This window comes from Daucus carota, chromosome 4, assembly GCF_001625215.2.
Source record: "Daucus carota subsp. sativus chromosome 4, DH1 v3.0, whole genome shotgun sequence".
Classification (NCBI taxonomy): Eukaryota; Viridiplantae; Streptophyta; class Magnoliopsida; order Apiales; family Apiaceae; genus Daucus; species Daucus carota.
In genome coordinates this window covers 37,447,825-37,468,259 of record NC_030384.2, presented here as the reverse complement: position 1 = coordinate 37,468,259, position 20,435 = coordinate 37,447,825, and the positions used below count along the sequence as shown (strand labels likewise).

Genomic DNA, 20,435 nt, shown 5'->3' with positions numbered 1-20,435 from the left:
TTTAATAATTATATAATCAAATAATTTTCCTTAACTATCCGTCCACGAACTCCAACACGGCAGCGGCGGAGGATGAGTTTCTCCGGCACGGTCTCTCTGTGGTCCGGGGAGGGAGAGTGGTGGCAGCGAGACCGGGGCCAAACACTGCTCCAATTTCAGTTCGGCGATAATGTCGAAGAAATCGGTCATTTGAGCATTCGAGTCGCCAAAATTCGCGTGATTCTGTTTTTCGAGATGAATCAAAGACTCGTTGGCGACAATGCTGGTGGTTCCCCTGTCGTCGATGTGTTCTTCGAGATTTTTATTTTAGTCGGTTGCTTTTAAGTTTTTTAGTTTGATGTTTTAGTTGTTTTTAAAATTGCAATGTTGATATTAGAATTGGCCCCGTAGGAGTTTTTTTTGCCTTTGCAACTAGTTGCAATGCAAATAAGCATGATTTAAAAAAAAAATTGCATTTCTGGTTATATATATATATATATATATATATATATATATATATATGTTTGCCAGCCGTTTCAAAGATTTTTTTTCTCTGTTTTTACATGATGTACTATAATATTTTTTTTAACACAAAAAATGTAAATATCAAAAAAATTACTAAATAATTATCGTATTTCTGGACCAACACACAGCCACAACAGTTTCAAGGACATCTCCGAACATTTCCCAGAAATAAATACCCAGACCTTTGAATAAGTTTCCCATAATATAATCATGTGTATTCCAACAAATTACATGGAGTTAGACTTATATATTCACAAGCTAGCATTTACAAAACGAAAGAATAATCTACACACATACAACTCATTTGATGCCTACGCACTTTGTTCCAAACTCCTTAATCACCAAAGCTCTTGCCCTATTGATGGTCACAAGGCACAAATAAACATGCTCTTCAAGCTCCTCAACCTGTTTCCTGAACCCTACATCATTCTTCTTCAGCTCCTTCACCACTTGCAAAGCAAATGTATGTTCCTTCCTATCCAAAAAGAACTGAATCATTGTCTTGTTATGTTCAATCTCGTCATGAAGCCTAGCCACAAGCCGACTCATCGTATCGAAATCTCTGTTCAAAATATACGTGCCCTTAGCCGCCACATCAAGCTGCTCACCAACTTTGCTCAAAACGCCACTCCTCAAAAACTTAAAGTCCATGATCTTCTTCTTTATCGGCTTCAATGGTAGGCTGAAGAGAGCGGGTCCCATGAGTAACGCGGTCAGCGTATGCGCAGCTAGAACCATAGCTGCAACCGCCACAACTCCACAAGCCGCAGTCACACAAACCCCGGAAGCCTTGTTGAAGCATTTTATCAATTTGATTTTTCTAGCCACTTTTTTTCTTTTGAGTTTTAGGTTTTGCAGAAACGAAGAGTACTTCTCGTGGATGGCCTTGAAGTCGTGTTTGCTGAGATTCGAAAACGGGTTGTTGAATATGATGAACGAGCCTAGCTCTGAAATTATCTTGCAGAATCTTTCGGGAGAGGAATGCTCGTCAACGGAGTCAAGTATTTGTTGGATGAACAAGTAATTGCCTTGGATCTGGTTGATGCTTCTGAGGAGATTTGTGCAGATCTTTGAGGCCTCGGCACTTATGTCGAAGTAGTTGAGGATTAAGTCTTTGAGGTCAGATTTCGTCGAAAGGGTTGCGGATCCGAGGACTGTTGAGATTGTTTCCTGGCCTGGTTCGAGTAGAATGTCATTGAATTTATGGTAACAGAAAGATGCGGAATCTGGCTCTTTCACTAGTGATTGAGCTTTGTCGAAGAAATCAGCGTAAGATTTTGTTCTGATGGCGCGGCGATACTCTTCGTTCACGTTAAGGCCTTGTTTGACATCTTTGTTTTCCTTTCCATCTGAGAATATATGCAAGCATCTTTGGTCAGTTAAGAAGAAGAGAATTTGTCATATAATATTGATAAATTATCAAACGATTTATAATAAAAATGATAAGATGAAGAGTGGCCATAAAAGAATATAATGGCGTGAGAGATCAGAAGGGTTTCGAACCAGACCAAAAGAGATGATTGCGTGTGCAATAATTATGTGATGAAATCATAAAATGGGAAAGTTCCTCTAGCTAACACACATGAAACTAATTGATGTTGTAACGGAATATACATAGATTTTGGTATAATGACAAATGATAAAATATATTATTTTATTATTATGAAAATATATATATATATATATATTAATTGAGATTTAGGATATGGATGTTTTTATTTATGCGTAAAAGAAACTAGGAAAAAAAAACGCAAGAAAATCCGGAGTAAAATGATCCTTGGTTTACTGAACTTTGTACCGTGTAATCCAAAGTTTACCTTCATCACAAAAATGTTAACAAGATGCTGATATCGTTAAGTAACCTGTTTAAATATTTGAAATTATGTAATAAATTTTTTTAGTGAATAAATATTTATTATACAAACCAAAGCGAACATGATCGAAGTCCTGCATGTCTCCGATTGATCATATATAATTGGCTCAAACTTATCATATAAACCTCAACCTTATACAAGTCGACTAATTAATTTCTCTCACCAAGAACACAATATAGCGGGTACTCCTACCTGTCCTACATCAGTATAAATCTCTTTAAAACAATAGATTAAAATAAAAGAAATTTTTAAATCATATCGAATTATAATATACATGATAAGTAAATTAATCGCATGAAGAAAAATACAGTAAAATCATATTTCAGAAAAAACTTACTGATTAACGTGAAAAATGAAATTAAAAACGGAGAGAAGGGTGAACAAATTGTATATTAATTATTCAAGAATAGATTTATCTCTAAGACCTTAGATTTGGTTTGTAGATTGCACCATGATTTGATTTTACAGAGCTGCCTGTATATGCATGAATTGGAATTTCGAACAGTCTTAACTCTATGATGTGCAAATTGAGAAAGAAAATATACCTTTCTTAATTCTCTTGGAAGTTCTGAATCTTGCCCACATCTTTATAACAAGCAAAAGAAGCTGTATATATATGCAGGAGATCGAAGCTGATGAGCTGCTGATGAAGAAGGCTAGTTATATGTAGCTCTCACCAAGGAATAAAAGAGCATGACAAAGATTCTTTCAAGTCCCTGTCCCAAGCAATTAATGATCAAAATCTAGCTGAAACATTAACAGAAAATGTGTGTATATATACACAGAGGAGAAGCTGAACAAAATGATAGGGTTGTCAGTTGGAATAACATATGTAAGTTTTGAAGCCACTAAAAAAGTAGAAAGCAACTTGTGCTTCACGCTATCTTATTGTAAAACAGGATTGAGATTGGTTAGTAACTTCTCCAAAATGCTTGCAAGGTTCAAGGCAAGCCAGTTATAATCTGATGAATTGGTTATTAACTTGCATTCCGGTAGCCCACCTTTTATTTGGCTGCCCTTTTGGTATTCTTGTTTCGTCTGGAACTTTATTTTATTTCCTGTAAACAATACAATACTTGTCGATTATTCTACTTTTTTCTCTGGTTACACCGAATTTACACCATGTAACTAAAATGTGTTGTTATGAATGAGTCGTGGAGAGATTAATAACCATATGCTTAATTAGTTTCAAATTGGTCATCAGTAAGATTACTTTACTTCACAGGTTTTCTGGCATTTTGTATTCAGGTTGTGTTGTTGATATCTGTTGAAATATAGCATTGAATTCATTTGGAGTCTTCCTCTACACCTTAAGGCTTTAGATGGACTGGTTCCCAATGGAGGTATCAAGTTTGACGTTTTATCACCCCCGATATTCTCATAATATCATCATATGAACACGTAGGCATTATCAAAAAATGGGATTTCGAGTGAGGGGGAGTGTTGAAATATAACATAAGATCCATATATATGGATATCTACAGAGGTTGTATTGGCAGGGAAGATTCTCCAAAGCTTATACTTCTTGCTTTTGCAGACTGCATGTAAAGCACACACCACCTAGGTATATGGATTTTATCTGGTTGCTTTTAGCCGTGATTTCTTGCAATGATCTTTAATAGTTACAAGTTGAGCTGCTGAAAGTTGGGTGTCGAAAAATTATACAAAATTAATTTATTTATATAATAATTCATATATATTCAAGAGAGTACTAATAAAAAGATTATTAAAGATATGAAGAGCTGTGGAGAAGACTAATAAAACAAAAGGGTAGGGGTAGTTGTTATAAAGAGGGAAGTTGTGACGTATAAGAATCTCTTCTCTTGTGCCCACTGGCTTCCTGCAAAACTGAGTTATGTAGATATATGATCTCATCTTTAAAACATATACATGACAAAACTCATGAACTTGCTGAAAAGGTGAACAACTAGTTGCACCTATTAGATGCCCTCCGTATTTTATTCTTTTTAAATACAAGTGCCGCAGAAAAAGCCTGGTATTTACTGAATTCGGTTTTGTTGTATTCGAAGAAAGCAAATTGAACTGGATTCAGCGGGAGTTAATTAGTTGGTAATCTTCCTTTCATATAGACTGCAGATAATAAAGTTGAATATAAATGTTAAGCTTGCAATTCTTTATCATCATCGTGACAATATTTTTTTTTATAATTAAACACACTCATGTATCCGTCTTCTCTTTGACGAGGTTCGGACTCTTGATATGGGATTCAAAGATATACCATTGTTGGTTCTTCCACTACTTCATGTAATTGCTGGGTATTGAACCTGCTTTAGGCTTACCAGTTGGCGAATCAGGTGTTGAGTGGATGTCAACCCAAGTCCCACATCGGAGAGAGATAAAGAAAATTTATCTTGAATATAAGCAACCGGACAACTCTATGAGGCCTTTTGGGAGGAGCCTGAAAACAAATTTGTGCGGACTTGGCCACGGTCCATATCGAGCGGACAATATCATACTAATGAGAAGTTAACGGGTATTGCGTGGTCCAACATCAGGGACAGGACAGTGAATTAATGGAATACAGTATTTCAAAAAGTTTTAAAAAAAATGTTTACTGTATTTCTCGTACAATTATACCACAGCAATCCTCCCTCCTACCAGATGTAATGTTCTCTGTCATTCTTCTATATGTTCTTTCCTTTTTGTTCCAACTGTTTACAGCATATGGCTGAGTATCCTTGTTTATGGCACATATTTGAATTTGTGCCAGTAACGATATGAGTTGTGACTTGTGAGGTATCTAATGCTGGTAAATAGATCAAACAAAGCAAACCCTTAAAGCATTTGTTAAGTTTATAGAAGTTGCTCGAGTTTTACTGGCAATGGTTGCTTTGTGAGGTTAAACTTGTGTTCGGTACAGAACCATGAAGCTCTCGGCCAAGAAGACCCTGCTAAATTATAGATTATAAGATCAGTAATGACTAATGAGTAATTTAGTAGTTTGTTAATTTGTTCTGTAGTAATTATAATGAAAAAAGAATTGGTGTTAGTGGTTATATAAATTGTTCCTTGCAGCTCATGGAAAATATCATCCCTATTGCGGAGAAGCCAAGGCCGTCATGTTCTTCAGCAGATTCGCTCAACTCACTGGTAATTATATCTTTGTGTGAAGTTTGGTCTGATGGAACTCAAATATGAGGGAAAAGAAAACGTAAAAGGAACATGCACCATGCAAACGGATGATTATTTCCTCCAAATCGTAGTGCTTTTGGAGCATAAATGGTCTCCAGATTGATGTGAGATAAGGATGCACAGCCTGAAAATATCCGGGAGTTCATATTCTCCACCTTGTTGCACCATCTCGTTCCTGTGAACTCATTCAATTACTTAACCAGGGTCAATCTCTTAATTTTTGCTTCACTTCCCAGGTTATAATTTTTGGTTCGCTTTCAGAAAATAAGTGCTTAATGTTTAGTAATCAAACTGACATATTTAAGAATCTAAAATGAAATGTTGATTATAGCAGACTTTGTGTATCGTAACGTCCTTGTACACTTACTATAATTATACCTTGAAACACTAACATGTGACAAATTGATGCATCTTATAAATACTTGAAGCAAACTTTAACAATTACAATAGGCACCTTATATTATAATATTGCTTTGCAGAACAAGAAACATTGATACAACAACTGCAGTAGTATAGAAGTAATTGATATAGAGGATCCCAGCAGGATCTTTTCCACTTTGAGAAATATATAGTACTCACCAAACACACACACACAACACACTTTGAGAAGCTGACTGCACATATAATTTTTTACTTGGCCTTCACAGCTTGGAACCTTGGTTCTTTAGGGAGGAACTTCTGTTCAGCATAAACAGACATGTAATCACCAAACACAAACTTCGGGTAATCCTGTTCGAGCTCTTTGTGTGGTGTTTCCACAAGTTCCTGAGCAGGACCAATTGTGGCCTTGTAAGATGGATTGTAAAAAGAGGCGATAGATCTTCTATTTCCAGTAGGTAGTGCCAGAACTCGGTGCCAAACACTCTTATACCTCCCATTGCTCAACACTTCAATCTGGTCACCTGTATTGATGACAATAGAATTCTTTATGGGCTGAACATCTATCCATTCACCGCCTTTGAGGATTTGAAGACCATTGACTTGATCATCTTGAAAGAGTAAGATGACTCCTCCTGCATCCGTGTGAGCCCGTAGGCCATTAACCATCTCAGGTTGTGGACAAGAAGGATAATGGCTTACTTTTGTGCCAAAAAATGCAGTATTATCACCAGCTTCCCCACCATTGAAGGCCTGTCTGATGTATCCCTTTGGCAAGCCCAAATTTTCGTCCATCACCTCCATGACCTTCACTGCCAGTTTCTTCAGTTCAGCTCGGTATTCTGTCATGGTCTCTCTGTTTATTCATTCATGTCACATATTTAGTATGTTAAAACTGTGTTATTCTAAAAAAATCTGCTCAGTGCTATATGAAGTGTTACGACCTTCTGGCACTTAGGCCGATGATTTATAGGGGTCAGTAGGGCTTTTAAGAACAAGTATTAATATATATGCATGGTACAAAGAGTATGACTGAGCTATAGTTTGTTATCTACCTGAATTCTGGAGTTTCTTTTGGCCATTCCGACTCAATGACATCATCTGAAAGGAGAAAAACATCCTCCCAGTCCACATTGTCTATCTTGTTGTGGCTTTTGTTTTCCACCAACTCATTCAATAACTTAACTGGCGTTGAGGTTTTGAATTTCTCTTCTCTTTCCAGCTTATAGCACTCAGAGCTCACTTTCTTCACCCTCTCAAGGAGCTCCTCTGGAATTCCGTGGTTCACCAACTGTGACATAACATATATTAGCATAGCACAAAAAATAGTTCAGCCTACTTATTTAAAATTAGCGGCGTGTTTTAAGTTTAGCCAAACGGAGATCATGATTAACATGCTAATGTTTGGCAAGAGTTGGTATTCTCACACTGAGTCACACATACCTGAAAGAAACCCCATTCCTCACAGCCATTATGCAGTTGTGCCATTATGTTGGCTCTCTCCTCTCCACTGAGCTTCGAGAAATCAATCACTGGAATTGCCATTGGATCGACGATTGAGGTAGCTAGTTACTCTGAGAGGTTTAGTAACAAGGCTCGTAATTTGTAATGTTGGAAAATAGGTTGGATCACTTTGATTATTTATAGGCTCTTCATTCCCCCCACCCCCCAACACACATGGGATCAAATGTCAACTCTTCTATTATTAAGTAGCCTTTCTCTTCAGAGTAAGGTGTTGGACGGTGACATAATCACTTAACTAGTAACGCAAGAATGAAGGTCAATGTTTTGCGAGAGATACTGATAAGCTATAATATTACAACTATTGTTAAACTAATTCTATCCCCAAAATTACCAATGTACATTAATTTTTCATATCTAACTCAACCTAGACTTGTTTGTTAATCTTTCACCTTCAGGTTTGCTTTACTCTTCTAAACAAGATCTTTTCTTTGTGATAATTATTACTTTAGGATGAGAAAACTGGGGGCTGACGCTCTGCTGACTGCAATTACTTGATGGTCTAAACTCCCTTTAATTATATATTAATCCTTTGATCTTTTGACTTAGTAACGCATGACAAGCGATGTGATGATTAAAATAAGAAGCTGACTTGTAGCTGTAGGCACTCTCTGAGGTGTAAGGAATAGTACTATTTACTAATCAAGCTTATTTGATTAATCATATCCTATAGTCAGCAGTTTATATTTTAGTCGAAAACATTAATCTGCAGTCTGCAGATCAGCCAGTGTTACAACTGGTGAATCTCTAACCATTTGATTTGATTCTGGTCATCTGCTGAAGAATTTTGGTATATTTAAAACAATGGTGTTACATGCTGCGCCTAATAAAGAAAGGAAACATGTTCAAGTACATTATTTAGGAGTTGCCGGAGAAAGATTGTTTAGTTTTAACTCCAGATCGTCTCGGTTTCTCAACAGGTGATTCATGTCTACATTCATGTTTTTCTAATGATGTACAGTTGACTAATAACTAATTTATTCTGCTGCAAGCAAATTTGACATGTTAAATAGAGTAAGTTATGGATATCAGAATTCTGATGAATCTTGAATTAGCCGTCTGTTGTGTAGAATAAGTGTTTGACCATGTAAACGGAAGTTTTTATATCCAGGTGACAATTGGCGAGGAGTTCTGAAAAGAAACAAATAATAGCATAAGTTTACGCTAATATTAATGCTTTCAAACCTTTTCGGGATATTCCTTAATACCTGAGTCAGGGTGTTCTTCGAAAGAATATCTGTACTACTAGGATCTGAGTATAATGCACGGAACAAAAAGTAGATTGAGAATTTTGGTGTAGAAATTTTGGATGGATACGAGTTCTATTTAGTACAGATGCAGTTGCTATTCAGTCTTTAGTCTGAAGTTAAAGACAACAAATCTTTTAATTACTGCAAGTCTGCAACTTGGTGGGAGTGGGAATTCAGTTGTTGGGCTAGAAAATGTTATAAGCTAATTGTATCAATCTCCCTCGCCCATTCCAGTAAATGCAGGTTCACTTGTACAGGGATTGTATTCTTACTCTAAAATCAGAGTTTATAATTACAGAATTCCTGGTTCATTTTCAAATGCAGAAATTGACTAGATCACCATAAAGCATGAGTGTGGGTATACAGGAGTGCACGACATGGAACACGAGAATTAAGCAAATTTAAAAAATATGGAGATTCGGGTGCGAGGATTTACAAATTTTTATATATTAAAAATATATATTATGCATGTATTTCAAGAGTTATATTTATATTTAAACCAAAGGATCAAATAAATAAGACAATATCTTTAAGGATTTATATTATAACTATATTATAACATAAATATTGTATTATAAAGTAATTAAGTGATAAAGTATTCAACTAATTACAAAATTAGTTATTAATAAGAATCCCGGATCATCCAGGAATTCCCAAGAATCGAGGACGTGGTGTGGCCGCTGCGGCGGGTGAGTGAAGAATGAGTCAAGAATCCCTGCTTTCTTGCTAGTTCATAATATCTTGCAGATAAAGTCTCTTTAAAACCATAGATGAAAAATAAGTCTGTTGTTGAACAACAATATGTTGTACTGTTGTAGGTTCTGTAGTTAAACAGAAGGTGCAAGTGCAAGTCAATGAGTCAGGGGCCTCCAGGTCTCCGAGTAGGATTGTAATAAAACAATGATCAAGGGATATCTAAATTTGATACTCCCTCAGGTTTCTATTTGTCGTTTCCAGGACTAGGAGCAAAATTAAGAACAGGCCAACAGGGTCAGCTTCCAGGAGCTGTGGCATACGTATCCCAACTTTCAATCTTTAAGCTTCATACTAATTGACATGAATCCGCTTCTGTATAAATCCAAGTTACATATGTCTGTATAATTTCTCGGACAGACAGTATATAATTTTTGAGACAGACGGAACAATTATAGAATGAAAAAAATATGCACAAGCTATCAACGGGGAAGTAGCTCATTGACAGAGGAAAACAAAAATTGATTTTGATCAAGTCTGATTCTACGATTTGAGTTTCTCGATGAAATCATGTTCGGGATATGATTTCTAATTTCTCCTCATATTTTTTTAATGGATTTGTACAAATTTTGAGTTAGATTTCCGGTGAAAATATTAGAAGATCATGAGAAAATAAATGTTGCTAGCATAAATTTTCGAGATTCGGCTACTCGCTTCTCTGCGGGTTTTTTAATAAATTTGAAAAAGTTTCAAGGCTAGCATAAATCACAGAATGTCTTTACCTATCATACCACTTTATTCTTTAGTTTGCATCTTTACACAGTTACTACTTTATCTTCTCTCTCTGTAATAAGACGTGAGAAAGCCATGTTTGATTGGCTTTAAAGTATCCCCAAACTGTGCTACATCCTTCCTAACTAACTTTTGTCTGTTAAGTTGAGTAAATTCTGCAAAGTTATACCTTCCATTTCTCTTTCTGGAACAAAATATTGTTTCCTCATTGCTCAAATTAGGGGACGTCAATCAATAAATGAATAATATTTTGAAATTCTTCTAAATGCTTTGAGAAGGAAATATTAGATAACTAGTAATGGAGATAGAAATGTAATTGCCAGCTCTTAATTATTGCTGTTTCTTCTTCCTAGGCTTGTCCTGATCTCTGATCAAATGGATTACAAACACCAGTACAGATATTAGTAGAGCTGATCCACCAGCAATCATCGGAACACAACACTTCTTAGGCCTTCTAGGTGGATCGGTTTGTGTTGATTGGTCGCGGAACTTCTTCTCTGTCGTCGTAGATGGTTCCTCAGGAGATTCATGTCCTTGTGCATTGCATGAAACACTACCTTCTCCTTCGTAGCCTACTCTCTCCTTTTCATTTTGATCACATTTTAGTGCCTCCTGTTCTTGAATACTGTGATTTTCATGTGTTTCCTCCAATGCTTTCCCTGTTTTTTCGCCTTGTATCTGCGGAAGCACATCAGGAATGATCACATTGTCTTCACAATCAGCAAATGTTTGAATTGTTGTCACAATTGTCTCATCTAAACTTTTTTCTTCTTGTTCAACTTCGTTCTCAATCTTTTCTTTCGTACTATGAACCTCTCTGTCGCGCTCAGAGACTAATGCCAACTCTCCGGAGGCTAGATCAATTTTTCGAACACTCTCATCATCATCCACAACTTGCAGTGATCTGTATCCTCCTGTGTCATGTTCTTCTACTTTCACTTCTTTAACTTTAATCCCCTTAATTCCTTTCACCATCTTCGGCATTGCAACAGTTAACTTGAAATTTTCCTTATTAAACCTCGCCTCAATTCGATCAATAATCACACCATCAGGAATCACAAAAGCCTTTGTGAATCCCATCATCTTGATCTCTTTCTTGTACACTTTCCACCCCACCATGACCATATCTTGAATCGGCTTTTCACCACTAATCACAAGGCTTCTTTCACAGTCATTTACATCAATCTTAATCAGCTCTCTGGTATAACCTGCATGAATTCATAACTCCATATAATTATTCTAAATCCGAAAGTAATTACTAAAACTATACGTTCGAACAACTGAAATATCTGTACCTTTAAGAACTGCTGTGAGGATAAACATGCTGTCTGTTTCTCCAGAGATGAAAATAGGACTGCCTGACACAAACTCATCCAAGCATTTAGCAAGCTCAAGACCTAATTCAACATCCATTTTCAGCTTTTCGCAGACTTTTTTCGATCTGGAATTTATATGTAGAGCAAGAACCAATTCATAGAAATCTTGGAAGAAGCTTGTTGTACATTTTCTGGGACAGGGTAGCATGTACCACTTTTTTGTTTAACTAAACATCAAGTAAAGTATAATAGATGTAGACTGTTTTTGTGTTATTGCATAATGGTTGAGGCCCTGTGTGGCCCATCTCATGTGACATCTATATCTAAGTTGGTCAGTCCAGTTACTTCAGAGCTAAATGCTCTTGTGTTGTTCCATAACTTACAGCTCGCGAGTGTGGCAAACAAGCCCTTGTCATTTTTGTCTCTGAACTCCCACAAGGCCTTTCCAAGTAATGGGTTTTTGATTTATATACTTCACAGTTCACAAGGAATTAGACCACAGAAATGACTTCTCCGTAAATCTGTATTTGCTTTTGGGCCAGCCTTAATTTCTCACGTTCCTAAAAATTTGTTTTTAGTACAAGTCCATAGCATATCTGATATATCATCTGATATAATCAGGGTACTTTCATAACAGCCAAAAATTACAAGTTCTGTGGTGAGGTATCAGTAGTCGAAGCGGAGGCTGTTGGTGTACTTAAAATTTTATCTTGGATCAAAGAACTACAATGGCAAGATGATGAAATAATAGTGGAATCAGATTCTCAGCTCACTGTCCATCCCATTCGAAGCTAAAGTATGAACTGCTTGGAGATTGGAGAGATATTGAGGGTTGCAAACTTCTCAATAGTATGCATAGAGTTTGAGTTGTTTTTATCCCGAAAAATGCTAATAAGGTAGCACACGAGGTGGCTATAATGCGTTCACGTCTCCTCTGTGTGTTTGTTGGAGGCTCTTCCTTTTGATGTTTCGTTTTGAGTGAATTGAATCAGTAAGTTTCAAAAAAAAGAAAATATTAAAAAATAAATTAAACTACTAGCTGGATTAATGTCTAATCCACTTTCCAGTATAAAAATGTGTGACATGTATAATTCATTACATAAAATAGATAAAGAAACCAGAGTTATATGCAGAGATTGAGATGTAGCTTTTGCTAATTATGATTTGCCAGCCTTACCACATCTACCTTGCTTCTTCTTCTTATATACACTTGCATAACCATTCTATGGCTTATATTTGATTGCACTGACTGTGCAACAAGACCACCATCAGCTTGGGTTCTCTTTTATTTTCTATGTTCTAGTACTTTCTGATTTATGATATTGGAATCTAATTACTCCCTCCGTCCCTATTTATCTGTCCATTTTGGAAGTGAAAATTTGTCCCTATTTATCTGTCCATTTATACTTTCAAAACTAATTTAATGATAGTTTTTCAAATATATTTCCATAATTTCAATTTTCAAGGCTTGACTTATTTAAAACTTGGTTGAATTCATGTTTTCAAGACATAAAGTAGGGATATTTTACCATTTTCAAGATATTAATTAGAGGTATTTAATGAAAAAGTTTATACTCCCTCCGTCCTATTTTAGTTGTCACATTTGGGAAATTTTTTTGTCCCAAAATAGTTGTCTCACATCAAGTCCAATGCATATTTGTGTAGACTTTTCCATGGCTACCCCTGCTTGGTTGATTCCAATGTTTGACTATTGAAGAGTTTTATAGTTAAATCATGCTCCATGTGTATATATATCTACATTTTTCATGTACAGTAATTAATGATATAGAATCAAGCACCAAAATATTGATGAAAACAAAACCAACAAAGTGTAAAATTAAATTTTTCTTAATATGTGTGTTTTTGTCAAATGTGACAACTAAAATGGGACGGAGGGAGTACAATCAAGTATTTCTTGGTATGTGTTTTTTTTTCCAAAATGGACAGATAAAAAGGGACGGAGGGAGTATTAAAGAACGGACCATTTATCTGCATGTGACTCGGCTCCAGCTACCAGAAAACTTTTGGCATTTAACTGAAATGAATGTGTATTCAATAAATGTCCCTACTCATTTTCTCAAATAAATAAATAGATTTCTCCACTCCTTTTTTTGACATACAATTTGGATACTTTCTTTATAAAATATAAATAAAATATTCTCTACTGAACCTGGTATTTAAGTTACTTCCCCTCTCAAATTAGTAGTTTTATTTAAATTTTTATAATTAAGTTGATTAATCTTTTAACTATATATTGCTTTTCATAATCTTAACAAAGAGGATTATTTTAAAATAAATTGAGTATACTTTTCATTTATATTATTTTTATAATTTCTAAATAATAAAAATGTACAACTTTCATATGAAATTTAGTCCATTTAGTTAAAAAGTTTCAAAATTACTTATTAATTTAAAATTTAGTATATAAATTTTTTTTGGACTAGTGATAAATTAAAAGCTCGAACTCGGCTCGATTATTACCGAGCCAAGTTCGAAATTCAAATATTTTACGAGCCGAGTTCGAGTAGCTCACGACCAGTTTGACTCATTTACACTCTGGTTGTAAGGTTAGGTTGCTCTCCTTCACTTCCAGAAATTATATATAACGGGGAACTGGAGCATGTTTTAATATTTTTATAAATATAATTTATAATTTATTTTTAAGTTTTTTTGTGTAAAAAAATAATATTTAATTTATTCAAAAAAACTAATAATATAATAAGTTATAGAATTATATTTTATAAAAAAATTAAAATATGTACCGAGTAGTAAAAAAATGCATAAATGAGTAAGACGGAGGGAGTACGCAATTATCAGGAACGCGCTCTACTACTAAATTAACAGGCCGTCGTGCGAGCCTCCCGCTGGGGCTCATGATCCAATTTTCATTTCATTCCGGAAAAACCATCTTTCAAATTGGGATAACATGATATTATTACGAACCGATCTTTAAACTTTTCCTTCAAAAGAAAAGGTCCCTCTCTAATTTTCAATTTTTTCACATTTTCTATTTATAGTATAGTAGCATTATTGTTTTCCAAATTTATCCGAATTAACTCTTTTACTCGATAAATTTAATATAAAATTTTATTGTGTGGACGTGATAGTATATCACCTTTAAAACGACTGCCATTTAGATTTTAGGAGGATACGATTAAATTAGCGAAAGTAATAAACGTGTTGCTAGCTGGCTGACAGGATAAGAAAACGGACCTTTTAGCAGAGACACGCCTTGTTGTATCTTGAAAAATCATTTTTTATGAATATAATTTGTCAACTATAAAATGTAGATATTGACCTTGTTCGAAACCAGTACCTTGTTATTGAACGTTGAATCCTTATTTTATGCTACAAGTTGAATCATTAACTAAAAGAAGAGTGATGTGAGTCAAATTTGACTCCCTCCATTTTTATTCGGCTACTGCGATGCTACAATGTTTTATCAGTAAATCAAAAATCAATCAAACAGGAGACACGATCCGTTTTACTTGAATTGGACTCCGTAAATGGTCAGAGGAAAACAAATTTCTGATTTGGAATTTTCTGAAAAATCTTTTCGATGCTATGCAAGTGCTCAAGTCCAACCCCTTCACATCTGATATGGACTAATTCAGCGATGTTCTGCTAGTGTGGCTGTGGCTCACTCTGTTTAAATCGATGCCATTTTGACACTTTACAATCTTGTCTTAAGGGTTAGTTGGCGAGGGCATCGTGACATAACCATCGATTTGAAGTCGGAAATTAGAACGATTAAGAGGAATTTTGCGACAAAAATTAAACTCATAAGATATCGAATGAAAAATTTCTATATGACATTCAAACCATAAAAATGGAAACAAAAATGAACAAGCCAATTCTACTTGCAAAAACCAACTGATATAGTAGTAATAAACAAGAAGGCCATAGACATCGTGGACAAGATAATCCAATCCCCATTTCTCCAGTATACAAATTATAGACATAGCACTCGTTTCTGCATTCAACTACAGATTGAATTACTTGGGATGATGTGTTGATCAGCCGGAAGATTCAAGGCCTTCGGTTCTACTCTTTACAATTTTATGAAACACTTCCCTAACTCGCCGTTCCATCGGGTTCAATCCTTGCTTTATAGCCTGATTAACTACTCCTAACTCCTTTACTCTCTTTACAACTTCTTCTTCCTTCTCCTCGTTCAAAGGGAAGCTAACCGAATCCATCAGTTCATTCAAAAAACGCGCACACTTCTCAATCTCATGAATCTCCTTCATTAAGCCACTGGCGGCTCTCTTGTCCCTCTTCTTCGATTCATCCAATATCTTCTCATGAAGAGATAGAATCGGACTAGCCCAAACAAACTGCTTAGGCATATGAAAACTAGCATGTAAACCGCGATCCTGACAAGGTATTGCGGCAACAAGAGCCCACATTACAAAATACAATACATTATTCATCGTATAAACAGCCAAAGCTAGTCCATTGGTAGCCATAATCTCATTAGGCTTCGGAGGAGCTAAATTATTCCCAATTGCCTGCAACTGCTTAGCAGCTGACCAGGATCGCGAAACACTCCACGACAACGACCTATAATGCCCCATTGATTTCTGATCCTTCACTACATTATTTCGCCCAAAAGACCTGTTCCTATGAGAAACCGAAGAGCTGCCCTCTTTCTCATCCAACATCCCGATTGCTAAATCAACCAACGCCTTCTTGGCTCGACGAAACTGACCTTCTCCAAGACTCCTCTGATTACCCAAAGCACACAACACAATCTCCAATTGCTTCTGCCATTGCCTAATAATCTCAATTCCATCTCGAATCGCATTACAAACATCTAAAGCCTTCACACTCCTCTCGAAAAACTCCGAAATCATACGATCCATCGGAGCCCTGTTTAAGTACCCTTTATTCCTGGAAACCAATTCGGTAAAATCCTCCTGGCAATCAAGAAACACACTGAGCAGCTTCTGAACCCACGATAGTGAGAGAAAATCATCACCCTTATCCGCTGACAAATCACTAAACCTCTCAGCAACAAGTCTCTGAAAAGATTCAAGCTCCATATCTTGACTAGTCGCGTGTGGAGAATCCATCGAGTGGATTTGCTCCCGACGAAAACTAAAGAACGAACGAGTCGTGTGAGAAGCTGATGAGCCTTGATAATCCGTTGCTGGCATTTCTTACATTCACCACAAGCAAAACCCTAATCAAATCTCGAACATAAAAACAATAATTCACCCAATTATACACAAAATTCGAGCTTTAACACAAAATTAATAGAGGGATGAAAAGTTGAGATTGATTAAGAAGATGAAAATGGGTGAATTGGAGGTTAGGAGAAGAGTGTTGTAGAGAGAGAATGTGAAGAGAGAGATGGATGTTTTGAATACATAAAGAGAAGAGAGTGTTTATATAGGAAATGGACCGCGTACAATGGTTGTCGGGAACTAGAAGAGTTCGTCAAAATCAAGAGTTTAACTAAAATAACACAATTTGATTAACGTTAATTAGCCTTTTTGTTAGTACGGAGTTAATTGAGCAGTAATATATGCACAATATTATACACGCACTCTACACGCCTGATAGATATGTGATGTATGGCCCACACATCTGGCACCAGATTGAATCTGAGCCGTTGGTTTGAGTAGTAGAGCAGGTAATAATAATATGCCACGTAGGAAAATAATTAGAAAGTGATGGGTGAAATTACAGGTGGCGGATGTTAAGTGGTGGGGCCGGATGGACGGAGTCATGAGATTGAAAGGAAGAGGAGTGACGTAGCAGGTGGGGTCAGGAGGTTACTGATTTCTACGTTGGCGCGTATTCAAGAAAAGGACCTCGTCAATTTTATGGTCACATCTTCACTGTTCACTGCTACCAATGTTGTAGACTGAATCCGTTAGTTTTTCATTTTTTCTTAGGATGAAAATGTCAAATACTCACTTAACTTTAACGTAGATAAGTTGGTGGATAATACAAGCTGTGAACGACGGAGGAAAATCAAAAATCCGATTTGTGGTACCGGTTATAGCATTTTCAATGAGTTCGACTTAAATAATATAAAATTTATTAGATTCATAGAATATTATAATTCGATAAATGCGGACATGATCCTAGAATTTAGTAATCATGGGCAAATTTAATTAAACGTACCTGGAACAGCGTGTTTAGTCTGACAAATTGAAACAAAATAGAATAAAATGAGTAAAAATTATTTGAAAATTAATTGAGATAGAAGAGAAATTTAAAAATAAAAACCAAGTAAACGAAAAAATTTATGATGAGATCTAAAAATATAATGGAGCACTACATTTCTAATTGATGTAGTTTCGAACACATTATTTAAGAAAAGGAAAATAGAAAGTAATGAAATCTTTTAATAACTAAATATAAAATTTGAAATAAAATGACTCAATCAGTGACGCCATGTCTACTCGTTGTTTTTCTAAAAGACTATTCCATTCGGAGGAAAAAAAATTGAACCTAAAACCTCAAATTCCATTATCGTATTGGATATAAAAATCACAAGCACCAAAGGACACATAATTCTAATGGTTAAACTTTTAATCTGATTTGTTTTTTTTCAATAATTTTCGTCTTTCGAGGAATGACCAGTTTTTTCTATTTCGATTCAAGCTTATCAGATATAAGACTTTGGACTGTCAGATCTGAATTCTTTATTTTCATTCGTTTCAATTTACTTTTATTTTGATTTTCGACTTGTAATCCTAATTCTTCTTCCTTCGACGTTTACTTTCACTAAACACTAAAACGTAACTCTTTTTTTTTACTTGAACTTTAAGCTGTGTACTTACATTATTTTCATTTTATTTGAATTGTATATTTTTGTTGTTTTTATTCTAATTTGACTAATAAATTATAAACTTTGAAATATGGAATAGGTCTAAATCTCAAGTATACAGTGAGATTGCAATATAGCTTTTAATTTAAAAGAAATACCAACATCCGAATTATATTTGAAAATATATTTCAAATACCAAGTGGTTTGTTTTTATTATACCTTAATAAGTTAAAAATCTGATAAATTTTGAATACATCTAATATGAGCAAAATAATTTAGAATGTCTTGTTTAACTAGTATCCGTTAAATATTATAATCAAAATAGTCCAAATATACTCATTCGTCAACTTCTCCTCACAAGGATAACATATAATTGATAATACTCCGTGTATACAATGTATTTCAAATAATTACAGAAAACCATATAAAACGCTCATATAATAGATTAAGCGTGACTACAAAACTAGTCGAATAAAAATACATTGTCAACGGCAAGAGTCATGAGTCATGCGAGGCATGAATAGTCCGTGAACTCGCCATGTGTAACCGACTCTTTAGGAGGCAAGTTAACATAATGGTTGTGTCGTTTGTTGCATTCACAAGGAGTGGGAAGCAATAAAATAGGATCGAATCCTACCGCACAGAGAAGAAGAAACATAATTTCAGGTGGAGATACATTGAAACAACACACTTCCGGTTGCTCAAACTGTCGGTTAGTTCCGGTAATTTTAGTCGGCCACTGAGCTCACCTGACCAAATGTCAAAGAATATACTTGCCAGCATAACAAATTTGCATTCATTTTGGCCTCGAGTCACATTGTGGTTCTTTCTTTATTCTGAGTTCGATAAGAAATTATACCAACAAGACACCATCATCATCAGCCGCAGTCGGGCCTGAATCAAACATTGAATTAGCCGAGATCAAAATTGTAACATTAAACCGGAAATATTAGAAGGGACACAATTCAATAAGTAACAATTTGACACGTAATTAATCTTGAAACCAGTGACTAATTTTAATAAAATATTGTTCCTAGAAATAATGATAATGATTTGTAAACAAACCCGGCCCAAACTCATATCTTAGAAAAAACAGAATTTAAAACATAAAAGAAAACTTGTAAATATCACAGTCTTGATTTGTTGAGAAACATGACAATGACTCAATGAGGGAGGTAGGAAACGAAAAGCATAGAAATAAAATAAGTCGTGGAAGCCAGGAAAACTTCTGAATCTATTGTTCAAAAATCTAGATAAGAATGAACTTTTCTTTGTCCTTGCATGTTTTATCGAGTGGAAGCTGGGTTTTGGACAAGGAAAGGAAGTTGAATTCATACATCAAACACATCAGTACACAATCCTGTACAATCAACTAGGACACATGATCATACAATCAGATTCGACTAAGATTTAACATCACAATTGTAATCTTCCAAATCCTATCACTGAACAAAATACGAGAGTGTGCCGTATTCAATTGATTGAAATAAAGTTTTCATTGTCAAGAAAACTACGAATCAACTGGTAAGACCGAGTACTGTATTAGTAGTCCATGTTTACTGACAAATTCTGTGATCAATGAATTCGTGACTTCGGTGTTGTGTCCGTAAGATGACAGTTGATAGGACAGGAGAGTATTCAACAGAAATGTCTAACTGAGAAAACAAGACATCGTGACAGAGATGCGACCTGACTCGCATCAATCTCCCGTGACGTGCTTGTTTTCTGGTTTGCGAACTGTCGGGTTGTTATAGTTAAACAGATCTGACGGACAAGCGCAAGTCCGATGCTCCTTTACGAGCTCAAAAATCTAAACATGACCGGAACTCCACACTACATTAAATTAGTGTGTTTTTTTTTTTTGAAGAAATACATTAAATTAGTGTTATAAAATTTTCACAAAATTTTCCGAATAATAATTCGTAAATAACTATCTTGCCAATTTATTAATTATGAACCGATTCAACTAGAATTTTCAATATTTTGAAAATACTGAAATAAATTCGTGATAAATCTCAAATCGTAGCTTGACCGCCAATTTCGCAATGTATAAATAATCTTAAATTTATTGAACCACCATTAGCAATTAATCCAATAATCAGGACATTAATTGGTATATTAAATTTTTTAATAACAATTAATTTCATCAGATTCAAAAAAAAATAACAAT

The 20,435-nt window shown here is 35.2% G+C and overlaps 4 protein-coding genes across 4 annotated transcripts; all 4 read right to left on the bottom strand.

The window, feature by feature from the left end:
* Nucleotides 1–704: 704 nt before the first annotated feature.
* LOC108218164 (UPF0496 protein At1g20180) lies at nt 705–3,098 on the bottom strand. Its single transcript, XM_017391082.1, has 2 exons — nt 2,924–3,098; nt 705–1,853 (listed from the first exon to the last, which is right to left on the bottom strand). The coding sequence occupies exons 1-2, from the start codon at nt 2,961–2,963 to the stop codon at nt 805–807; spliced, it is 1,089 nt and encodes a 362-aa protein (XP_017246571.1). The 5' UTR covers nt 2,964–3,098; the 3' UTR covers nt 705–804.
* A 2,826-nt stretch (nt 3,099–5,924) lies between these two features.
* LOC108217904 (1-aminocyclopropane-1-carboxylate oxidase 5) lies at nt 5,925–7,576 on the bottom strand. Its single transcript, XM_017390809.2, has 3 exons — nt 7,353–7,576; nt 6,965–7,200; nt 5,925–6,765 (listed from the first exon to the last, which is right to left on the bottom strand). Exons 1-3 carry the CDS (start codon nt 7,452–7,454, stop codon nt 6,162–6,164), a joined length of 942 nt encoding a protein of 313 aa, XP_017246298.1. The 5' UTR covers nt 7,455–7,576; the 3' UTR covers nt 5,925–6,161.
* A 2,696-nt stretch (nt 7,577–10,272) lies between these two features.
* On the bottom strand, nt 10,273–11,678 carry LOC108218125 (uncharacterized). Its single transcript, XM_017391047.2, has 2 exons — nt 11,461–11,678; nt 10,273–11,373 (listed from the first exon to the last, which is right to left on the bottom strand). The coding sequence occupies exons 1-2, from the start codon at nt 11,576–11,578 to the stop codon at nt 10,496–10,498; spliced, it is 996 nt and encodes a 331-aa protein (XP_017246536.1). The 5' UTR covers nt 11,579–11,678; the 3' UTR covers nt 10,273–10,495.
* A 3,593-nt stretch (nt 11,679–15,271) lies between these two features.
* Nucleotides 15,272–16,938, bottom strand: LOC108215548 (protein ROH1D). Its single transcript, XM_017388033.2, has one exon. The coding sequence runs from the start codon at nt 16,638–16,640 to the stop codon at nt 15,498–15,500; it is 1,143 nt and encodes a 380-aa protein (XP_017243522.1). The 5' UTR covers nt 16,641–16,938; the 3' UTR covers nt 15,272–15,497.
* Between the last annotated feature and the right edge of the window lie 3,497 nt (nt 16,939–20,435).